This window comes from Aulonocara stuartgranti (genome assembly GCF_965226115.1).
Source record: "Aulonocara stuartgranti genome assembly, chromosome: 11".
NCBI lineage: Eukaryota > Metazoa > Chordata > Actinopteri > Cichliformes > Cichlidae > Aulonocara > Aulonocara stuartgranti.
In genome coordinates this window covers 16,886,434-16,910,412 of record NC_138947.1, presented here as the reverse complement: position 1 = coordinate 16,910,412, position 23,979 = coordinate 16,886,434, and the positions used below count along the sequence as shown (strand labels likewise).

General features: G+C 40.7%; 3 protein-coding genes across 9 annotated transcripts in view; 2 read left to right on the top strand and 1 right to left on the bottom strand.

Moving 5' to 3' along the window:
- cadm4 (cell adhesion molecule 4) overlaps nt 1–9,538 on the top strand; it is a 168,533-nt gene extending 158,995 nt beyond the window's left edge. For 5 of the 6 annotated variants that reach the window (XM_082551642.1, XM_082551644.1, XM_082551645.1 and 2 more), the window contains 2 exons: nt 5,392–5,520; nt 6,720–9,538. In XM_082551642.1, coding sequence (XP_082407768.1) covers nt 5,392–5,520; nt 6,720–6,829 — 239 coding nt within the window. In that variant the 3' untranslated portion in view covers nt 6,830–9,538. Of the gene's footprint in view, nt 1–5,391; nt 5,521–6,491; nt 6,571–6,719 lie in introns of all 6 variants that reach the window. The other variant, XM_082551643.1, reaches the window with a different exon arrangement.
- A 1,727-nt stretch (nt 9,539–11,265) lies between these two features.
- LOC309718046 (adenosine receptor A1) lies at nt 11,266–14,751 on the bottom strand (the record flags this gene model as incomplete). 2 transcript variants are annotated; one of them, XM_082552992.1, is made up of 3 exons in its annotated part: nt 14,474–14,751; nt 12,806–13,175; nt 11,266–12,115 (listed from the first exon to the last, which is right to left on the bottom strand). In XM_082552992.1, the coding sequence occupies exons 2-3, from the start codon at nt 13,171–13,173 to the stop codon at nt 11,266–11,268; spliced, it is 1,218 nt and encodes a 405-aa protein (XP_082409118.1). In that variant the 5' UTR covers nt 13,174–13,175; nt 14,474–14,751. The 2 variants fall into 2 exon arrangements, with proteins under 2 accessions (XP_082409118.1, XP_082409119.1); XM_082552993.1 differs by lacking the exon at nt 14,474–14,751 and adding an exon at nt 13,339–13,466.
- A 749-nt stretch (nt 14,752–15,500) lies between these two features.
- On the top strand, nt 15,501–22,846 carry rps19 (ribosomal protein S19). Its single transcript, XM_082551669.1, has 6 exons — nt 15,501–15,554; nt 16,272–16,342; nt 16,553–16,653; nt 17,012–17,195; nt 19,747–19,801; nt 22,793–22,846. Exons 1-6 carry the CDS (start codon nt 15,504–15,506, stop codon nt 22,820–22,822), a joined length of 492 nt encoding a protein of 163 aa, XP_082407795.1. The 5' UTR covers nt 15,501–15,503; the 3' UTR covers nt 22,823–22,846.
- Nucleotides 22,847–23,979: the final 1,133 nt, after the last annotated feature.

The window sequence follows — 23,979 nt, the reverse complement described above, 5'->3', positions numbered from 1 at the left end:
TAAAATTTATTATGGATTTACTACAGAAAATTTTTTGTATTTTTAAACATGGAGCCAAAGAACAGTATAATTAGTAGACTATAATCCCTTTGAGCAGTTGTCCACATCAAAGTAGCAGTACTTGTTGTTGCCACTGAAAGCCTCATGCTTTCTATACATTCTATCTCTTTCATTGTGGCCATTACTAAGGTGTTCAAGTGGATTGTCATTTAATTGCAGGATTTCAGCCCTATTCATTGTCCCTCCACATTTCCCATAGCACTGTGATGCAGTGCTACATGGATTACACTGAAGACTTTTCACAGTTACGGGTTACCATTCTTTTTGTCCCATAATTTAAGCTAAACTGCCAAAATATATATATATATATATATATATATATATATATATACATACACACACACACACACACACACACACACATTATAAATATATATAAAATGTATTCACAAATGTAGATAGAAGACAGAGTGCCTAATCTCTCTTGGGTTTCTCCCTAGTCGTTCTTGTGACCCAGCTCTTGCAGGTCATAGTCGCTGCATCTCTCGCCCTGTCATTTCCTTCTCTCCAATGGTGTCCTCCACCGCCCTACCTATACTCCACCTCCCTCCACTCACACATGCAGTCGCACACACTGTACTGCTGCAACCTTCCTTTGCCCTGCATCCACATGAGCGACCCGCCTGCAGACGCTTGGGTATGCACCATGCGCAACCATCTATTCTCTCTTCTCTCATCACTAGCTCTTTGATGCTCCCCCCGACACGCGCTCATTGCCCAGTCAGCATTTTTACACGTGTGTGTGTGTGTGTGTGTGTGTGTGTGTGTCCTAAGCAGGATTCCATGGTGCTGTTTTTTTTACCGTTAATGAATCTGCATTAACAGTTAGCAACACACCTAGTTTTAAGCTGACTAATGTTAGCCTATGGCAGGATCAGAAGGTGCAACACAAACCTTTATCTGCTTATACACACACAGACTCACAAATGTACATCAAAAGAGAGAAGGAGAGCATGAAAGTAGAAAAGATCAGGGATCCAGGTGTTTGTAATCATATTTGCTCAGATGAGTGTTACGCTGCAGCTATAAGCATGGTTGCTGTGTGCATATTTATAACTGCACACTCTCATTCAGTACGCCGTATCTTTTTTCGTCTACAGAATCTAATTATCTCATTCACTCACAAAAGCACATGCTCACTGTTTTCGTCCTGCTTTCCACACCTTCAGCTCCTCTCTGTCTGCTCTCTGTTTTTTTTAAAAGGAAAGATGAAGCAAAGAGAACAGGAGCATTCTTCTTGTTCTGCTGTTGCCTCTGTCACTATCCGTGACAGGTAGAGGTTGTTCACCTGCTGGGCATGTGTGGAGATGTCATAAAGGGTCTTAAGAAAGTTTCTATTTGGACAGTTTTGTGGATGTTTATTCAATGTGGTGTATCATAAGGACTCCTTAGGGAAACAACTATTTTTTTTAGTCAGTCATTTCCTGTGGTGCTTTGGGCCACTGAGGATTAACAACATATTTTTGGAGATAAAGACAGATCTCTTGAGTATACCTGTTTTTTCTTTTGTTTTGCTTTTCTTTGGCTCCTAAGAAATATTCCTTATTCTCACTGTGTGTCCTCAAATAACTAATAGTGATTTAAGTAATAAATATAGATGCAAGTCTTTTGTCATCCACAAAACCAGAAAAGTGATGCAAGTTGCTCAGTAAGACATTTGTCCAAGAGATGCATGTAGAGAAAGGATTTTTTTTTAAGTCATTGATCCTCAGTTTTCTCCTTTCTCTTCTTTTCTTTCACCTCTCCCACAAGTCTCTCTTCTTCTGCTGATATCTATCTGTTAGCACTGTATTAATGATTCATGTTTTAATTCCGCTCTATCAAGGTTCAAGATCTGCATCAATAACTCTGTGTCCTTGCATTCTGTTGGCTTTACCAGCTCTTACACTGACTCAGCCCATCAAAAGGCTTTTGTTATCGCCCGCAACTCAGACACAAGTCCAGACTCAAAGACATATGTTTTATTAATTTTTTCACAACAACAAAGAACAAGACAACACAGACAAAGCAAGACAGAGATGCATGGGCTTCATCTGCAACACTTATGAGTTATATTTTATACATGCTAGTAATACCATGTCAAAGAGCAGACAAAAACTATTTCTGTGATTCATTTGCAATATGCCACTAAAAGCATCAGCAGGATTAAAAGAAGTTGCATTTGGAGTCCAGTGGATGGTGTAATGGTATGTTGTGGTAATATGACACAAGTACATATTTATGAACTAAAAAAGTCTTATACCACTAAATAGAGTATACCCATGAGAGGATATTCATCATAGACATAAATCCATACATTCACTGGTGATTTTGTTAGGTACACCTGTCCAACTCCTTGTTTTAGCATCTAATCAGACAATCACACAGCAGTAGCACAATTAATTTAGGCATTCTAGACATGATCTAGACAACCTGCTGAATGAAAGAGAGCATGAAAATGGAGAAGAAAGGTGATTTGAGTGACTTTGATCATGGTTGGTGGTGCCAAATAGGCTGGTCTGAGTATTTCAGAAACCACCGACTGGGATTTTCACACACAATCATCTCTAGGGTTCACAGAGAATCATCCAAAAAAGAGAAAATATCTTTCTGAGAAAATGCCTTATTGGTGCCAGAGGTCAAAGGAGAATGGCCAGAGTGCATCAAGAGGACAGGAACTCAATAGTAACCCAAATAACTACCTGTTACAACGAAGGTGTGCAGAAGAGCGTCTCTGAATGCACAACACATACAACCTTGAAGCAGATGGGCTAAAGCAGAAGAAGTGGTTCCCACTGGGTGTAATTCCTACCAGCTACAATTTGGCATGTCTGATGAGTCTCGATTTCTGCTGCGACAGAATGTGGTGTAAGCATGGATCCAACCTGTCTCGTATCAGTGGCTCAGTCTCCTGGTGTAGTGGTTTAATGGAGTGTGGAATATTTCTTTAAAACAACTTGGGCCCAGTAGTACCAAATGAACATGTTTAAACACCAAAGCCTATCTGAGTATTGTTGCTGACCAACTCCATCCCTTTATGACCACTGTGTCACCACCTTCTGATGTTTCTGATGCATCCAGCAGTACACCATACCATGTCACAAAGCTCAAATCATCTCCCTAAGTCCACTGTACTCAAACGGCCTGCCCAGTCACGGGATCTTAATCCAATAGATCATAACCCAAAATATCTATGGAACGTTTTTAGCACCCAGTTGAATCTATGCCATAAGAATTAAAGACAGTTCTTAAAGAAAACCAATTCAACCAAGTACTAGCAAGGTGTACCTAACAAAGTGTTGGGTGTATTAATGTATGTACTAAAAATGGAAAAATGAAAGAGTAAGTGGTTATTAACTTTGACATGAATATGCATAGGTTCCTTAACATATGACATCTACATACAAACAAAAAGTACCTTGCCTGTGTGTGTGTGTGTGTGGGGGGGGGGTCAGAGTGTGACCCCATTAATGACTTCCCTAAACCTGCTGGTCTGGAAGTCCAACAGTTCATCTAAACAAAAGGCACTTAGCCTAAAACAGATATAGCCACGTTTATCCTACCATAAAACAATAAAACAAGGTACGACCTCTTCCCATGCTCCCAGGATGTAGGTGTGCATTCCAATGCACACCAAGCCTTTGCAGCCTGCTAAAGATCACACATCCTATCACTACACAATTGATTATACACCTCTAAGCATATATGGTTAAATATTTCTAAGCATAAATGACAATCAACAATACAAAACCTAACACACTCCTAGCTTATTTTGCTTTATTATGTTCTGTAAAAATGCAACAGCACATAGGTTCATTAGTGCTCAAAACTAAAAAATGTTTCTTTGTGCCAATGTGGGAGTCAGGGGGCCTTTTCTCCATCCAGTGAAGAACAATTCACATCCTTGCAAGAAGCACACATTTAAAGTTAGCTCTCTGGTGGATAATTAGAGCTGTCCTGTAAATTCAGGAGAAACAAGGCTGATTCCAATTATCTTAATTCTCTCTATCTCTGCATCTGTGCATGTAAATACCTGAGTGTCTTTTTTTGTTGTTGTTTTGCCAGGATGTACTACTGAAATTGTATAAAGACACACATAAACACAATCATTTCCTTTGGGTTTAGCTAAATGATCTGCAACAGGTGCAACTAACAATAAAGCTTTTGACTTTTGAGTAATCTTAATTTTGACAAACTGCTTAAAGGGCAGCACGGTGGCACGGTGGTTAGCACTGTTGCCGCACAGCAAGAAGGTCCTGAGTTCAATTCCAAGATCAGGCCGGGGTCTTTCTGTGTGGAGTTTGCATGTTCTCCCCGTGTCTGCGTGGGTTCCCTCCGGGTACTCCGGCTTCCTCCCACCGTCCAAAGACATGCAGCTTGTGGGGATAGGTTAATTGGATAACCCAAATTGTCACTAGGTGTGAATGTGCAAATGAATGTGAGTGCGAATGGTTGTTTGTCCCTGTGTGTTAGCCTTGCGACAGACTGGCGACCTGTCCAGGGTGTACCCCGCCTCTCGCCCTATGACAGCTGGGATAGGCTCCAGTGCCCCCCGCGACCCTGAAAAGGATAAGCGGAAGCGAATGGATGGAATGGATGGATGCTTAAAGGGGAGCATGACATCTCAGAGCACTAATCGTGTGTGTGTGTGTGAGAGAGAGAGAGAGTGTGTGTGACTTAACAAATTCTTCTATTGTCATTTGACTGTTTGATTGATTGACCGATCAGATATCAAATGACAAATCTTTTCAATACTAACATGCACTTCTTTCATCATTTCTCATTTTAGCCGTCATTATTTCTTACCACAACTGCAACTTTATACTGCAAATTTTCACATAATTTGTCTTTTTCCAGGTTTTGAGCTCACTTAACTCATTTTGCGGTGAAATGTTTGGTTTCATTTCTGACGACTGCACTGCTTGAGGTGTAAACACAGTTTCCCTCATTCAAAATGCATTGTACTCTTGACAGGTTCCTGAATGGAGTGGTTTTGCAGTGGCTGACATAGGCTACTTATTCCTTTATTCAGTCTCCTCATTTCTTCACCCTTTTCTCACTCATTTTGACTGTCTGGCATTCTGTGGAGTGAGTGGGGGGGTTATGAAAGGTGATAATGCAAGTTCGGCTGAAGATATCGACTTCGCTTTTCTCGTGTCTTGCTCCCTCTTCCAAGCTGATGGAATGTGCTGCCTTTCTTTCTCTTTTATCTCGCCTGCTTTCATTTTTGATCCATTTCTCTCTTTTTTTCCCCTCAGTTTCTTTGCCAGCACTTTTCTTTTCCTTTTTCTCAACATTTCCCTTTATGCAGTCTACCCACACACACTATTTGTCTTTCTTGCTCTTCCTCAGATCCTGGTGCAGTGGTGGAGACTCACAGTGCAGTACCCTATGCAGTGATAGGTGGTGTTCTGGCGCTGCTGGTTTTCACTGTCATCTGTGTCCTCATTGTCACCATCTGGTGCTCTGTCCGACAGAAAGGTAATCCACAGACACACTCAAATTCACATATCAGGTGACACAAAAGTTACTCTCACAAGCATACCTCACATTTTTGGGAATCGGGGTATTTTATCAAATTTCCACAGGCATGTTTTCTCATTTCTCAACTTTCTGACTTAACGCGCTGTGAAAATATTATTGGATTCTAGTTACACTCAGAGTCTGTGAAACTCTGTGTAAAATTGTCAGCAGAAAGCATGCAGGACAGGATGCTCCTCTCCAGCCAGGCACTGTCTGTGATAAACAACCTTGGAAGAGAAAAGGTTGGGTGGGAAATGTAGGTGTGGTCCCCAGTGTTTTATGACTACATGTTAGTGTATCAAGGCTCATCTATTAAAGCAGAGTCGCCGCGTTCCCTATCTTTTTAAGTGCCCTCTGTTGGCAGCCACGTACTATGCACTAAAGCTGCCAAGAAATGATCTAGGAATAGTGCAGCAGGCTGCGACCAGGGTAACTTACCCTATGGCTAGACACACCGTCAGTCAACAGTCAGTATGGCTTGACCGCCAATCAGCATGAAGACAGGACCATTACAACCAATCAGTGTTGAGACAGGGTATTAGGGCTTTGTCTTGGTCCCTTGTGACTGTCAACATGCCAGTCAACCTCTGTGGTGCAACGAATAAGGATGTCAGTCACCCGTGGAGTGAAGGGACACTCCAGCATGAAGATGACTTGAGTGGTTCTTGCTCTCTACAAGTTGTACTACACAGATTCATTAATCATACAGACCTGAGGGGTGGTAAAATGAGTTTAATGGGTTTTCTGAGTGACGCAAACGTGCCATTGTTCTCTTGCACCTAACTTTCCCTCCACCCTTTTCTGCCAATCTCTCTTCCCTCCCTGTCTTTTATTCTCTATTATCTTCTATTATCCTCCCTCTATTACCTCCTCTCCTTGTGACTCTTCTATTCACGCATCCATTCGCCAACTCTGATTTCTGCTGGTAGGCTCATACCGTACACGAGAGCCAATTCTTGCCTGGTATTGACCTAACAATCAGTTAACTAATGAATTAATCAGTCAAAGGTATGCTACGGAGTAATATTAGCACTGACTGGTTTGATTTTGCTGCATGGCACTACAATGATCATGACGCTTTGCCGCCTAACCTTCCCCCTACAATCTCCCTCTTGTCCTCTCTCTCTCTGTCCCCTGCTCTCTTTCTGTTCACTCAGGTTCCTATCTTACCCATGAGGCCAGTGGGTTGGATGAACATGGTGAAGTGCAAGAGGCCTTCCTCAATGGGAACGACGCCAGCCAGGGCAAGAAGGAGTACCTACTGTAGCCCTTCTCCTTCCCTATTCCCTTTTCTTCTGACCTCATACCCTTTCCCCCTTCCTGTCCTTGTGTCCCACCTTATATACAGTATACACACGCACGCACACACACACACACAAACACAAAATACAATGCGCCATAAGAGGCAGCCTTCTGAAAACGACTGTATACAGATACCGCACACAGCCAATCCATCCTGTTCCAGTCCACTCCATATACATCCTGTAAACAGACATAAACTAGGAGACAGACTGAGAAAAGAGAGCCTCTAGACCCACCAGCCATTAACGACTGTGCCATATACTGTAAGCTGGAGAAACTGGGGAAAATATAGGGAGTGAGAAAGGGAGAGAGGGTGAGGCCACAGAGTTAGGTGAATGTAGACAAAAGCGAAATGATGCCATAATTATTTTGATTGAGAGGGAAACGGGGAGCACAAAGAAAACCGGCACTCTGCCTGTGCAGCCGCCAAAGTGGAAAGGGAATTAGAGGCAGATGACTGCTATAATTCCCCGCCTGGAGAATAGAAGAATCCATTTCACAAAGCTCAATTTTTTAACTGGCGGAGACAGTGGGAGCACTGTGTGAGAAGGGAGAGAGGACAAAGGGGAGAGAGAGAGAGTTGACCAGGAGCTTCTGAGTGCTTGATGCTTGAAAATGGATTTTTTTTTTTTAAATTGCCAAACCATCTTGGCTACACAGCTTAGCTAATATATAATTCCCTAACAAAACTAAACTGAGTCCCAGGAAGTATCCATACTTTATGAACAAACTAACTGTCCTGTTTTGCTATCCTTGTTGGGTGGCCTGCCAATTTGTAAAAAGAAAAAAAAAAGAAGCATCTTTTAGTGTTATTTTTCCCCTCTCACTGCGACAGTGGAGGAAATGTGGTCCTCTTTTAATTTGCTTTGCGTTCACCTGTTACAATCCTCTCCCCTTACTCGTATATCTCTCGTTGTCTCTGTATGTCTCTCCCTCTATCACTTCTTCTTTGTTGGCTCCTAATAATGAAAGGATTAGTATTGGGCTGCGTTCCTGAGAAAGAAGAAAGGAATATGACTTGCTAAGGCATTAAAGAAAAGTATAATTATTTTAGAATGTCATTAAGAGGATAAAAAGGTTTAAAACTCTTAATAAGAGGGCCAAGAAGAATCAGAGTGAAAGGACTGAACGAGAGAGTAAAATAGAAGGCTTTTTTCCCTGAATGCTCAAACACATATGCAGATACATGCACACATTCATACGTACAGTAAAACACGTTGACAGTATACATATCTCTGAATTCCTTGTTTGTATAAAAAAGAACTTCGACATAAATTAAATTAAACTTTTAAGAAATAAGAAAACAGTTTACTACTGAAACGCATTATGAGCAACTATACTAACACAGAATACTAGCCTATAGAGGTGCAAAGCCGAACAAACTACTGTCCAGTGATCTTTAAAGAAAATGAAGAAAAGAATAAAAAAAAAAACATTTGTCTTTATGAGAAACCAGAGGTCTTATTGATTTTCTATTAATTATTATTATTATTTGAACAATTATGATTGTTGTTACTGTTATTATTATTGCCGTTGTTATTATTATACTTGTAAATGTTAAAGAAATGTACACTTCCCATGGTTTGTTTTGGTTCTACTGTAGAGAAATTGCTGTCATTTTTCACTCTTTTCCTCTTATCTTTCCTCTCTTTCCCAGTCTTTCTCTCTCTTTGTCTCCTGTGCCTAGTTGTCTCTTCTCCTGTCTTTCACTCTTGTTGATTTTACCGTCCATGTGTCATTGTTGATATATAGCTAACTATTTCTTTATAGGGGAAAGATACAAAGCACGACAAAATAAAAAAAGAATCCAAAAATAACTTCGGGTATCAGACTGTTTTTTTTTTTTCTTTTTGGGAGAGGCTGGGGGCGAAGGGTGTTTACTGCATAATTAGCTGGTACTGATTTTGAAATCCTGTGAATGCAGAACAGGAGATGTAGCATATGATTAGATCAATGGGGAATAGTGGCGTTATAGGTGGGAAGATAAAGATGAAGGCAGCGGAGCCGGTTAAAACTGGCAGCTCTTTCAGAATAAACAAAACAGATGCTTGTGTGGCAGTGCTAATGAATCATGAGAGCAGATAGCAGGCAAGAAAAGGTGACAGGAGGGTTGATTCAGACGCACGCAGAAAAATATGACTCTGCCATTAACTTTCACGCAATCAATACCCGATTCTGTCGGGAAGCACTCAACATGTCCATCTGTGTGCAGGGCTAGATTTGAAAGCTGCTGGAGGTCGCAGGGTGATAGATCGATGTGTTTTCTTCTATCGATGGCAAAGCTCCTTGGTCGCCTGTCATAAAGACAGATTGTCAAACGGCAATCAAAGTAATGGACTTGCCAGGCGCTACCAGCATGAGTTGACACTCTGGCCAGCAAACAATTCAGTCGAAACTAGACATATCTTGAGTTTATGATGACGCAACAGTACTACTGGAAGCGCTTGCTATCAAACTCACTGTGGTCGATGAGTAATAAAACTGAGAATATTGCCCCTTTTTTATGTCTTAAAAAACAGAAGTGTGTGTCCTTCAAACAAAGGTTTCATCTGTTTGTTTTCCTGTGGGATACACAGCACTCAGTCTGGTTGTCTTTGTTGGTTGTTTGATGCTGATATTTCTGCTCGTCCTCACAGAGGGGAGAAAGAAAAAATAAAACTCTACAAAAAGTAAACTTTTTAGTTCACAGTTGTGTTTGTGTTCCCCTATAGAGTCCTCATAATCACACGGAAATTCACAGCATTGACTGTTGGCTGGGTAGGCTTTCTGGGAAACTAGGCTGGACATACTTATAACACAATTCATATGGTATTTCTGAAAGCAATACGACCACCACTGTGATCGTGGAGGGTGATTATCAAATCGAAAAACATAAAAATCGAAAAAGTGGAAAGTAACAAGCCATCAGTTCTTAATCCACTTCTATTTATGGCACGCAGTGAATGTACCAAAATATGGCTAATAATATGACAGGAAAAAGTATGAATAACTCATATAGCTTTTCTCTGACGTTGGTTTCACAAATTAATCCCCTGGAACGGGTTCACATCAGAGAATTTCCCATTTGTGAGAGTCATATTTCATTTTTACAATTTGCAGCTAATATTTGACTTCAGTTCAAAAGGAAAAAAAGTAATTTTATTTTACTGCCAACATGCATGATTGTATCAGTCCTTTCTCTTTGGTTTCACCAGCGACCCTAGCATGGCAAAGAGGTGACAGAGTAGCTTGAAGCGCAGGTTACTGAAGTTTCCAAGCTGCGTATAATCAGGAAGTAGGGAGCTTCCAAGCAGGCAAAACAATTGAATATGCACCTGTGCCAGGGAAGCTGGAGAAATTTAATTCTTCACTGAGTGATATTTTTTTACCCCAGACTTTACTACATTTCTTTGTCAATAATGTGTTCCAGGGAAAGGTTTTTTTTTTTTTTTGCAATGACATGAAGCATACCAGTCTGTGTATTTTCTGAATACATTAAGATAAAACTGAAAGTGCTGAAGGATTTGAAAAGTGAGAAAATGAATAAAAAATAGGCACAAGGTCTATAGAAAGCTGGAGAGACAGAGCAGGTCTATGATCATGAGAAACAGGGGGGAAATGTAAATTAGGGTGACCATATTTTGATTTTCAAAAAAGAGAACACTTGGCCCAGCCAAGAAGAACTTCAATAATGAATGGTGAAATAAAAAATGTCATATAGGTTTTTACAAGTCAACAAGTGCAAAAAAGAGGACAGTTGGTCACCCTAATGTAAATGGCATGTTCACTGTCATACATATGTCCTATGCAGAGGGAGATGGATTGCTACTGTTTTCTCCATCACTGATTTCTTAATACTAACATGCTTCAAGATGAACAATCCAATTAGTGTGAATAAGGACCTTTTTATTACAAGAGAGAATCGTATTGTATTTACAAGTTTAATCAAAGCAGCCATGAAAATTGTGTCATAACCAGGTTAATTATGTTTTCCTTACAATCCCACCTTCTCTCTAGACCACTACTGAAGGTTTAATTAAATGCTGTCACTCATATATCTACATTACTGGTGGTTGGCTTAGTAGAGATTTAAAGCAGGCTTAGAATAAGACCCATAGGAAGAGCAGTCAAAGAAAACAGACATCTGTGATCAGGATAGTAGTTATCACCTAGAGACTTAATTTTCTCACTGACATTTGGTGTGGGACCTGATAATTAACTGGCCTGATCATTTGCTAGTTATGCATTATGTGTGTATACAAGGTTGCAGATTGCTTAAAAGCCAGCAACAAACAGAAATATGCCACATTTCTTCAGTCCACAGGTCATTTGTTTCCAATACTAACTATTTTTTACGCACACGAAACATGGAGGGAATGTTGCTCTATCTGCTGTGAACAATAGCCCAGATCTTCCAAGAATTTAGACCTCTGGGCACACTTTGGCTTTAAGGGAGTGTTTGGCTGAAGACCATGGAGCTGCCTGCATCGCCTCACACAGTGCTATACGTACAGATTTCCCTCTGGACTGGGCTACTGCAGGTGGAAGGTTGGTAACAGTTAGAGGGAATGATGCCTGTTCTCCCCCCATGTGTTTCCTAGGAGGAGTGAAAAGGATCTGGGGCACAAGACTGTAGAGCTGGAAGAGGAACAAGGCAAATATACGAACCCAGTGAGGAACATAAGTACTCGGGGTAAAAAGCAGGAGAGCATGGATAATGTGGAGTGGCAGGCACAGCAGAACTAAAAGGGAGAGGGAGAGGGCCAGGGAGCGGGCCAAGCAGGAGTCATGTTTTGGGGGATCTGCATGACTAAAAGGAGTCTTCCTCTGCTTCATGCATAGCAGGTCAATGTAAATGGCCAGGAGCCAAAGCAAGGGGAGGATAAATGCCGTCATCCCGTGAACATAGACCAAGAATTGGGGACTGAGAATAGTGTCAGGAGCACAGAGTGTCCAGTGGCTGCTGTGAATCTCAGCATAGGTAAAGTTGCTCATGTCCTCCACATAAAATTTTGACAAGAAGCCTCCGTATGGAAGGTACTTCCCAATGACTTTGACGTCATACTTAGGGGGTGGGGAAGAGGTAAGATGGGGTGAAGAAGTTGTCCAGTTACCATCCAACTCAAGACCCACTGTGCCTGGGTCCGTACTGCTCGTGCTGGCGTTGAGGACATCTGTGCCGATGAACTGAGCAAAGGAGGAGAGAACAGAGGCCACCCAGCACAACAGAACTACACCCAGAGTTCGCTGACGAGTGACCACTGTGGAGTATCTGGCATCCAAAGACATGAAAAACAACAACAACATATTAGCGTGGAGTTAATACTGAGACTCAATAGTACTTGATAAGAAATTAGGACATCACCAAGATGATTGTTCCTAACTGACTCCTGTCTACCACCAACTCCAAAAATACAAAATGGCACGCCGTACATCTTTGAAGAAAGTATTTTCAGTCTAAAATGAATTTCTGATTTTCCATTCAAGTCCAAATTTGTGGGTCACTGTCAATCAAACATCTAAGAGCCTTGGAGCCAATTGATATTTACTCACCATCACTCACATCGCATCACAAGCAGTTCGCAATAAGAACATCTTTATGAGCACTGAACAAACAGGTTGTTTTACTACATACAAAGGTGTGCCTTGACTTTTTTTTCCCCCTTTTGCACTTATATTGATTTCTTTCTCTCATTTTTGCTAAAAGCATGCTTACAAATCTTGGTTGACTCTTGCCACCCACATATTCACCCTTTCCCACACATATACAAAAATGTATTAAACCACTCTTTTCATTTTTGAAGTTTTATTTTACTTTGAAAATGAGTCTTATATAAGAAATGTCTGCTTTTGTGTATTTTTTGTTGTGTGTGTGTGTGCGTGTGTGTGTCTGCTTAAACTTTGAAACTGAAATTGAAAACTTGTGTCCTTTTTCCTCTACTGATCAAACTGTTACGCTCACCTGTCTGCCAAACGATGGTATAGGTGGGTGTCCAGGGTAAGCAGTACCAACAGGAACATTGTAAACTGCCTGACCATCATAGGGCAACACACAAGGGTTATGCAGGTGTACAAACACTGGGAGCTTCGCAGGTTGAGTAACACGTTCAGAGGGAGTCCTGCTGCACCTCCTATGGCTCCAACGCAACCCAGACACAGTCGAAGACAGCATGAAACACTCCCAGGCTGGGGCCTGGCAATCTGGGATCCGTCTTGGACATCAGCCATCGTGCCCTTGCTGGTGACTGCCATGCAAAGCCGCACGCTCACCACAATTATAGATAAAGATAACATGCATTGGCATAGGGAATACAGCCACGTGAACTCCATGTCTGAGGACAAGTTTTAAGAAGACAAAGAAAAAAAATTTGTGTTTTTACAATTTTGAAAACAAAACAAAACAAAACAAAACACTGATGATAATGATGTGGGCAAACATAAATTCAAGAAAATACATATTGATGCTTTCTATGCAAATAAAACCTCCTACTCTACCTGTCACCTCTGCCCTGTGTTCCCATGTGGTTATTGGAGCCAAGACGGCTCCTGGAGCATCGCTTTGACTTGAATTGTAAAAGCGATGGTCAAACACACAGAGAAAGACAAAGAATAGAGGGAAAATAAATGAGAAAGGAGTGACAACGGATGGAGGAAATTGTAAGGTTAAGCAGTGGATTGTGGGTCAGAATACAAAAAACACTCAGCAGAGGGAGAAAAGTACAGTTGTAGAAGGATTTAGAATGTGATGCAAGTTTGTGCTAGGGGCAGAGAAGCAGGCAGAAAGGGAGTAGATATTTTGATAGGTATTGGAGAGCTGTAAACGTGTCTGGAGAGTGAAAAGGTCAGACCAGACCAGACTTGACAGAACTTCTCCATGTAGGATGTGAGCACCATGCAAACACATGACAACAAGCACCAAGCTGGGTGGCAACATAGAGTTACACGCTATGTTTTCTCATACCTTGTTCCAATGTTTAATGCACCTCTTTTCTCCCTCTGGCCCACCATATTTCATTCACAGACACATACTTCTTGAAGCACAAACAGTGCTAGACATTTATGCGTAAATAAATGGACAGCAACACTCAGTTACACAAGTGTGCAGTGTCAGTGCCTGATGAGTAATTTTCAGCAAATGTATTCAGACATGATTGACAGCTAATTTTAGTGCGTTTTCAAACAATAGTCTCCCAGAAAGCAGAGTAAATGAATATTGAAATAGCAGATTTGCTGCCTCAATGTGCCACCTGTCCATTCCATGTAATTAGTTTGACCTTTCTGAAACATTTGGTGTTAGTCCTCACTTCCATAATAATCATGACTGGCTAAAATAACCTCTTTATAACACTTCATAATCACTTTACACAGTTGTCTCCTGTCTTACTACTTGAAGGGGCTCAGCAAAATTGATTTACTGAAGTAATTAATGTAGTTCAAATCCACCTTGTGTGAGTTTTCAATTCAAATTGGTAGCTGGACACTCCCAGCGTAATGAATTGCCTTAATTAATCAATTAAGCTCTTTGAAAGTACATAGGGCCAAACTTTTCATCATGGCAACAGTCAATTTGACAGAGTTGAGAAATCAGTGGGTGCCAAAGAGGTGAATTAGATTAAAAAGGTACAGTTACCTGTTGTGAAGCCCCTGCGATGATGAGCTCTAACCTATCGTTGGTTATGACTTGGCTTGCTTTTTTATTCCGCTCAAGGATCTCTATCTCTCCCTCTCACCTCTCAGTCTAACTGTCTGCCCCCACTGACAGCATAAACCTGATTCATAAACCTCTGCTTATCAACCTGCCTTCTATCTCTCCCTTGTCTCTGCAAACATATCAATTGTGTCAATGTTGGAGCATGGCTGCCCTTTCCATCTGATTTGTGCAAAGGGCAACACATTCTCTTCCAGCCAGGGAACTATGTAAATAAGGTACACCCCCCCCACACACACACATATATACATTTATTATGTTATATATGTAGTTTTCTCTAGATTTTTTTAAAATAAAGAGTAAAACACTATGCAATTCTTAACAGCTTGCTGTTCTGATGTAGCAGTTTACACTATCTATAGACACGAAAACAAATATGCAGGCAGAAGTGTATTGATGTCTATATACACCTTTAAGAAAGTCTCTCTTGCCCCTATATATATATATATAATTAGAAACAAACAAACAAGCAAAATACAAGAAATCAAACTGTAAGATTGACATTTAGGTCCTTATCCTCCAACTGTCTGCCTCAAAAGGGCCAAGCATTACGGGAAGAGCACAGTTACTGACAAATCAATAACTGATGTAAACGTACTAACTATTGGCTGCTGCCATTTTAAATGCAGCCATAGTTAAATGTGAAAGTGGAGATCTCCATGAGAGAAGAATGAAAACAAGCGGATTTTTTTTTGATAGAAACAGATGAAAATAAATGACCAAAAACCGATTAAATACTATGTAAAGTACAACTTGTAGCACTAGTATGCAATTTCCCTAACCCTAATCTATTTATGTAGATGATAATAAAATAGCCCAAATGACGAACAAAAGAGAGTCGAAAACGGATAGATAGATTAGATTGGGACGGTCGACACTTGTGATGAGCGGCATCGCTGGAAAAAACAACGCGCTGGTCTCGCGTTAAAAAACGAGATGTGCCCGTTCTATCATGGGTTGGAAACCCCGTTCCACCCTCTTCCCTTGGCTGTCCATAAGCAAGGTAACGCCGCATTTTTCACTCCTCGCTTATTTAGCAATAAATGTATTCAAAATTCAAACAATTGTTCTTCAAACGTGGTCTGTTAAAGTATAAAGTACAGATAATTACAGTGGTTAGGCTTTACACGAGGTATTTTGACGTATTAATAAGTTTTTGCGAGAATTTTGTTTGAATGTTGCGCTCATATCATATCTGCTAGTAATGGCTGCCCCCATGCTACCTCGTTGAGGCCTGCTCAACTGGCTAGTTGTACTGATTTCATTTTGTGTTCTGTGCTATAATATATGAATATTCATATTACGAGAAGTGATATCGTGTATCGGTTGGGCAGATATTTCTTTATTTGTCGATTTTTAGGTCGTAAGGATAACAATTGAAAACGAAGTGTGGTTGAGTGTATGGTCAGTTAGCGCACATGAAGCTAAAACACCGGGTGAAACGTGCAATTTCGCCAAGAGTCGTACACATGTATCCTGTCCAATTTGTCTTGCTGCATAGCATTATTTAGTATTTGTTTTCTTGATGCATTTTAATAATTAACCTAAGCTCCGTATTCTTTGAAGCTAATTGGGATTGATGTTTAAGAGTTCTCCTGGTTTGAGGCGGTGAGCAGCGAAATCTTAGAGCAATTATGAGAGATGCTTGTCTGGTGTGTTGCTTTTTTTGGTAGATAAACGTTAGTTTGTGTGTATTTATTCATATTTTAATCGCATTCAGATGCCAGGTGTCACAGTGAAAGACGTTAACCAGCAGGAGTTTGTCCGTGCCCTGGCGGCCTTCCTGAAGAAGTGAGTTTTATTTTCTCCTCTACATATTCAAAGCTTGTTAATATATTTTATATAGTATGCTCCACTGAGCAGCTTTACTTTTCATTGAACATATTTTTAATCAAATTTTGTGACGCTGTTTAACTTAACAGATGCTAATGGCCCACTCGAATAAATTATTGATATAGTCCTCTGATGTACTTCATACTGATGTACCTTTTCTGTTACCAGGTCAGGAAAACTGAAGGTGCCTGACTGGGTGGACCTTGTCAAGCTGGGTAAGCACAAGGAGCTGGCCCCCAGTGATGAGAACTGGTTCTACATCAGAGCTGGTAAGTCTTGCAAGTTTTTTTTTTTTTTTTTTTTTGTTTTTAATTACTAAGGTTTTCAGAAGTTCTCCTGAGACTTATTACAGCTTCAGGCTTGTATTACCACAAGACATTTCCATTTACATGTTTAAATGGTGCTTTGAGATGGGACAATTTTACATGCAAATGTGCTTTTAATTAGTAAAAGGTTTTTGAATGCAACAGACTACACATACTGATCATTTTAAATTCTTTCCAAATTTATAACCATTGACACAGTAAGCCCACTTTATCAAAAACTTAATATTCACATTGTACAATGCTTAGTGTTTCAGGTTCTAAATATTATATGACAACACTGTCATCTCTCATGCTTCCGCAGCATCCACTGTTCGCCACCTTTACCTCCGTGGTGGTGCAGGTGTTGGCTCCATGACCAAGATCTATGGCAGTCGCAAGAGGAACGGCGTGTGCCCTGCCCACTACAGTGTTGGATCAAAGAATGTGGCTCGCAAGGTGCTGCAGGCTCTTGAGTTGCTCAAGATGATTGAGAAGGATCCCAATGGGTAAGTGCCGGTTCTTACTGTTTTTATTGGTTGGAACTTAAAAGCGTTTTTTTTTTTTTTTTTCTTCATACACTTCAGCCCCAGACCTTTTTAAATATTAGACACAGAAAGCTGTGAATGCAAAAACGCTGTCTGATAGACTTACCCGTACGTGTGATGTCTGAATATATGTGACACAAGGAATCCTTTGGTGAGCAAGTCACCATAATATGGCCTGCCTCCTGGTTGCCCTACCAAGAAAGCATGGTATGGGGCATCTCTTCCTTCATGTGTGGAAATCACCTAACGTTTAGAGCCAGTCAAGAAAGCTGATTGCATGTATAAGTTGGCATGTGCATGATGCTTAGAGATGGGTGAAATAATTGACTCACTGAGGAATAGTTTTTATATTTTATACATCTGATTTTATTTGCAAATTGTAATCAGCTATAGATATCGAGTCGTAAGGCTAACAGTGCCCGTGTCAGTCATCTTTTTTTCTGTTGTGTCCAGAAGGGGTTTCAAGAGCACTCACATTCAGTTAGAGTGAGTGTAAGTGTAGCTTGAACTGTCAAAGCTTTAAAATGCATGCGTCTCTAGTTGTCCATTATACGTATGTTTACTTGGAGTTGCTTGGTAGCCTAAGTGTTAAGTTCTGCAATGCTATTGATGAAGCGTGTCCCCTTAATGCTGTGCAGTAAGGTTTGGTTGGAATGGAGCATGCTGACCAACCTTGAGTGAACTGCTTTAGTTGATAACTCCCACCCCAGCACCATTATCCAGTATTACACTACATCTGTTCAAATATTGAAAATGTTGACTCGGTATTAACTTAATTTGGTCCATCCATCCATCCATCTTCATCCGCTTTATCCGAGACCGCGTCGCGGGGGCAGCAGCCTAAGCAAAGAGGCCCAGACCTCCCTCTCCCCAGCCACCTCCTCCTCCAGCTTATCCGGGGGAACACCAAGGCGTTCCCAGGCCAGCCGAGAGATATAATCTCTCCAGTGTGTCCTGGGTCTGCCCCGGGGCCTCCTCCCGGTGGGACATGCCTGGAACACCTCACCCAGGAGGCATCCTTGTCGGATGCCCGAACCACCTCAGCTGGCTCCTTTCGATGTGGAGCAGCAGCTGCTCTACTCTGAGCCCCTCCCGGATGGCCGAACTTCTCACCCTATCTCTAAGGGAGAGGCCAGCCACCCTTCGGAGGAAGCTCATTTCTGCTGCTTGTATCCGCGATCTCGTTCTTTCGGTCACTACCCACAGCTCGTGGCCATAGGTGAGGGTAGGGACGTAGATCGACCGGTAAATTGAGAGCTTTGCTTTTACACTCAGCTCCCTCTTCACCACGACGGACCGGTGCAGCGTTCGCATTACTGCAGCTGCAGCCCCAATCCGTCTGTCGATCTCCGGCTCCCTTCTCCCATCACTCGCGAACAAGACCCCGAGATACTTGAACTCCTCCACTTGGGGCAGGAACTCATCCCCGACCCGGAGTGGGCACTCCACCCTTTTCCGGCTAATTTGGTCATTAAACATTTTTAAATTCTCTACAATTGTTTCTTGTTTTTAGTCACAGTACATTACTTGAACTCCACAGTACAGTTTCATAATGTGTATTTCCACTAAAAACTTGGTCTTTAGTTGGGGATATTAAAAAGATATTAATTTGTAACTCTGCATACCAATATTAGTGGACATCATGGTAAATGGACTTACAAAGCTGTACGCCACCTTTAATTGATTATTCGTAGCACTCATTCACACAATCATACAGACTTTTTATTTATTTGCTTTGTAACCATCGCGGATACTTGCACACTGCGATGGATGCCTTTGAGGATAACTCGGGGCTCAGTAGTTTGCCTAAGTATACTTTGGCACATGGCTAGAGGAGTCAGATGACCAACGCTACCAGATGAGTCATGGCTCTCCACACAAAACCTCAGTGCACACACAGTAAGCAATTGGATGCAGCATTGGAGTATGAAGCTTAAATCCCCCAAGTAGCATACTTTTGCACAGCTTTCTATTGCTGATAAAACATGGAGATGCCAGCTAACTGACAGTTGATATTTTGATACTTGGTGAGCTCAAGAAAATGCCACAATATTGTTTTGAATTGATTTTTTTTCTTGTTTTATTTTATGGGAAACATGGGCACAGTGGTACACACCTACGCCAATGCCTCTACGCATGCTGTTACTCATTCTTGCAGAACTTAGTAACAGTGTCTCAGCTTTCTGTTTATTGCATTTGCTGATGTGAAATGGGCCAGCTTATGTGATGTGGATAACTGAAATCTGTAAATGCATAAGGTAGAAATCATTTTTTTGAGACTGCAGTAAAGATTTAATCACTCTGTAACAACAGGGCTAATTGATTGGCTTGGGATAGAAGTGAGCAAGAAAATTAAGTTCTGTGGAGAAAAATTGTTCAGTGGCTTCTTCACTGTAATGCTGTGGTTAGTGTGGCATAAACTCATTATTGTAGTGTTAAGCATTTTTCTAGCGGTGAATGGTATTCTGTTGTATCAGCTAATTTCTGCTTTTTCTTGCTTTTTTAAAATCAGTGGTCGCAGACTGACTTCCCAGGGAACCAGAGATCTGGACAGAATTGCTGGCCAGGTGAGAAACTCATTTGGTGATTTTTTTTTTTATTTTATTTATTTTTTTTTAAACACACCAAACTGTCTAAATGCTAAGAAGTTTGCATACACTTAACAATAACTCAACTGATTAAATGATCCTAATAAAACTTTATTCAGAGATGGCGTCGTGGTCTTTACCTTCTTATACGGTACAGTGGAGGCTTGACATATTCAAGGGGTCTAAAACCTATGCAAACTGAAAATCATTAGGTCTGCACAAAACCTAGAGACGGGCATAAATGGGTTGTAGCTAAATATTCTGAGGACAATTAAGTATCTAAAATGGACAAATTAATTTACTAATGTTAAGTAATATTAATGCTCTTGGTTACAATGTCCAGTGTAGCATTTCCCCTCAATAAATTAAGACCATACACATAGATTGGGAGATGGACTAATGGTCCTTAATGATCTCAGATGATATAATTTGCACTGTATCTGTCACTAGTCAGTACACCAATTATTGTGTTTGATGTTTTAACATGACAACCTGTCTGCTGTTAAACACCATGACCATGTCTCCCTTTCTCTGCTACCTTTTTGCTGTTTTGTTAAACTGTTCAACTCAGTTGTATGCGTTGTATCAGGCATTCAATTGTTTTTATTTATTTAATTTTTTTTTTTACGATACATGTAGTGTTTTTTGGCTTGAATGTGTATCAAATTGTCATCTTCCAGCTGGATGAAATCATTTACTAAATATATTCAGGTGCTCTGCAACATTAAGTGGCAGCAGCTAGTGAGAGTATTGCTAAAATGCTGCAGTTATTATAGGTATTCGACTTGATGTTTTCAGTTTAAGAAGATCCTGCTGAACTCCTGATGGCTTTTTGTTTTTTGTATGTCCACACTTTTGTGCAGAAGCTACAGCTTTGCAGGCTGTTTTGTTGTAGCTGTTTTCTGTCACCTGGGGGCAGTGTCACAACCCATGGGTCTTTGGGCAACTCTCTTGTGCTGCTGTTGGTTCGGCAGCAAACCGTAGAGAAGGGCAGTTGTAATGTATAAAGAGTTAAAATGAAACTGAGTCAAGAACCAGTGTCCACTTTCATAGTCACCTTCTGCTGTTATCCTCCTCTTTTGATTTTTCACATATATATATTTGTGGTATGGCTTTTCCGTTTTCTGCTCCAACTCTCAACCAGTCAGCACTTGCCTTACTCAGAGGATTATCCATTTTGAGGCCCATGCTATTGGGCTTTAGCAGTATGGCAGGTATTTTTCAAATACCTGTGCAAATAGACATAAATGTAGTACTGTAAAATAGGCTTAACACAATGAAAGTAAGTATCATTAATGGTTGAGAATGTTTACACATAGTAAACCAAAGAAAACCATCTAAATTGAGATGGGTAGGTTTTGATTATTTGTAGAGACATTTGTGTAACATGCAAAAGAATCCCCAGTGTGAGACAAGGAGGGGAGACGCATCCCTTTGGGAGTTGATTCAGGAAGGAAATCCAAATCGACTATGCGAAGGTACCTATGGGTGACCACTTGTAAACAAAGGTGCAGCTATTTATAGAAGTAAGATTCTGCACTGTTGAGAAGAATTTCACTTAACCGTGTATTTTATAATGAAAGATGTCAACCGCGTGCAAGTCTGAAAATGGCGTTCCTAGTGAGCATACCCCTTTGAGACAACTTTGGTGTCTCTTGTAGGGAATGAGTCTCAGCTGCAAATGTAAAAAGCTGCAGCCACTGAAGTATAATCTGAAAGTGATCTGTAGGTACTGAAATCGGATGTAAAATGTTTGTCACAAAACACATTTTGATAGTAACCTGTGTTATGTACCAAGCTTCAATATTAAGCCTATGCTTAAAATCACATGGAATCTAACATGCTACGCTATATGTCAGCCAGCTCTAGTTCCAGCCTGATGGAATTGGTAGAAAAGAAGCGGACCACTATCAGGCTCCCCAGCTGTTAAATGTCATACGACCTCATGCTGGCCAGGCAAAGGTTGTTTCCTGTGACTGATTTTGTATGATGCTCTCTGTCATTTTATGTGACGTTCTGACAGACTCAGGGTGGTGCCTTGTGTGATCACCACAGAAATATCATCCTCTGCTTTGATGCGACACCTTGTCTGTTGTGGGAGTACATTGCCCCCATCACTTTGGCATGCAAGGTTTTTGTTTTTTTTTAAAGCACTTGTCCTTGGGCAAATTTTTTCCCTCTGCCAGCCAGTTGAGTTATGTTTCTTGTGTGGCACACTCCTGGAATTGTTTGTTAGCCTTCGCTAAAAAACAAATCACACTTGGGCCTTGTCAAAAATCAAGAGAGAGTCAGCAATGTTGTGATAATCCAAGGGTAAAAGGGGTAAACATGAGGAGGGAATTTCATGCTTGGCAAGTCCGCCGTATGGCACCAGTTTTCTCCTTGTTTATCCATGCTAATGAGCAGTATGCAGATGAGCAGACCTGGGCTGGGCCCTGCCTGCTGCACAAAAACTGGCAGGAAGCTTGTTGGTGTGGCTCCCTTACCACCTCTAGAATCTCTTGTGTGTGTTGTACTTTCTGATGACTTTTTATGTGAGAGGCTTTTCCCTGGCAAGTGAGGTTTCTGCCATGTATTATCAGACTATTCATGGTGGGTTTTGGCAGCAGCAGTAACAGTTTCTCTTCCAGACTGTGTTTGCTCTCAAGTCCCTGTGAAATTACATTTTTGATAGCATCTTGCTCCCTCAAGTTGTGGACTGACTATTAACGCAGTGGAGTGACATTTAAAAATAAATGAATTAAATGTGTTTTCATTTGATTGCTTTAGAATAAAATTAGTTTAAATAGTTGAGATCATCTTCTTCATCCATGGCAGCCTAATGAATTGATTAAATACCCCCCCACTAACACTGCTGGTAATTTTATTCTGAATTGAAGGGATGTTTTCAAAGGTGTGAGATTTTCATTTGATGCAGGATGTCACTCACTGGCTATATCTCATAATGTTTTCTCTCTCTTTTCTCCACAGGTTGCAGCTGCAAACAAGAAATCTGTTTAATAAATCTTTTTTGGAAAAGTCAAATTGTGTCTTGTGATTTTTGACTTGCATGAACAATTTGTTTGAACCCATTCAATCAGTGTCTTCAAGCTAATGAACTGGAATGAGTTTTATAGATGAACTGCTGATAAGCCCGTTTCCCTGAATATTATGAACCACGCTTTCTAAAAGAAGGGAAGTCTTTGTAGTAATTCATCCCTAGCTGATGTCTGGCACTCTGGTCTAAATGTCATTTTGTCTAAAGGGCAGTGAATGACCATTGGTCGTGGGCTCTGTTCACATCCTCATATCCTCTTGCTACTAAAAGCTTGATGACTGGGAACTGTTTCATCGGGCAGTTTGAAAAGGCTTCCGGGGAGCTGATCATCACTAAGCCAATGCAGCTTCTCATCACTGGCCAGACACTGCTGTCACATTGCCCCTTTTCCCATCCATATTAATCTTTTGTTTTTGCCACTTTGTTCATCTATCAGATGTGCTTTGTACAAATTGATCGCTGATACCATGACAACCGCTGGAAATGGTTCACTTAACAAAGGCAGATGATTACATTTCCATAAGGAACCTAGTTAACATTTCAGTTGTAAAGAATGATGTCATGGTTTAACAGCCTCATTCAGGGCCACAGTGCCATCTACAGATTAAAACCAAATTTAATAGGAATGCTTGACAATTTCAGCAGAATGGGGAAAATATCGGACATGTTTTTCATATGACTTCCACCCCAGACGCAAAACTTGGGAAAACTAACCATGAGGTATTTCCATGAAGGATACGTGATCTGTATTTTAAGTAAACAAATTCATGTATGCTTAACTTGATGTTTTAAAAGGCATATTGTCTCAATCCCCATCTAAAGCAGTTATGTAAGTGTGTGTATATATGAAAAATGTGGTATTCAAAATACATCTGCAGTTGAATGTTCCGTTGCATAAAAATGAAGGCAGACCAGCAGCATCCTGGGTCACATGCGTAATTTGTCAGTGACACTAAAATCCTGCAGAGGGTGCCAAAGTCAATAGAATCTGTCTATACATATAGTTTGAATTAATAGGCCATGAGGTGATTTTTATAAGTATTAAGTGTTAAGCATTAGTTATTTTCAAATAAATACAAAAACAGCCTCATTCACATCCAGAGGTGCAGTAATATAGTTA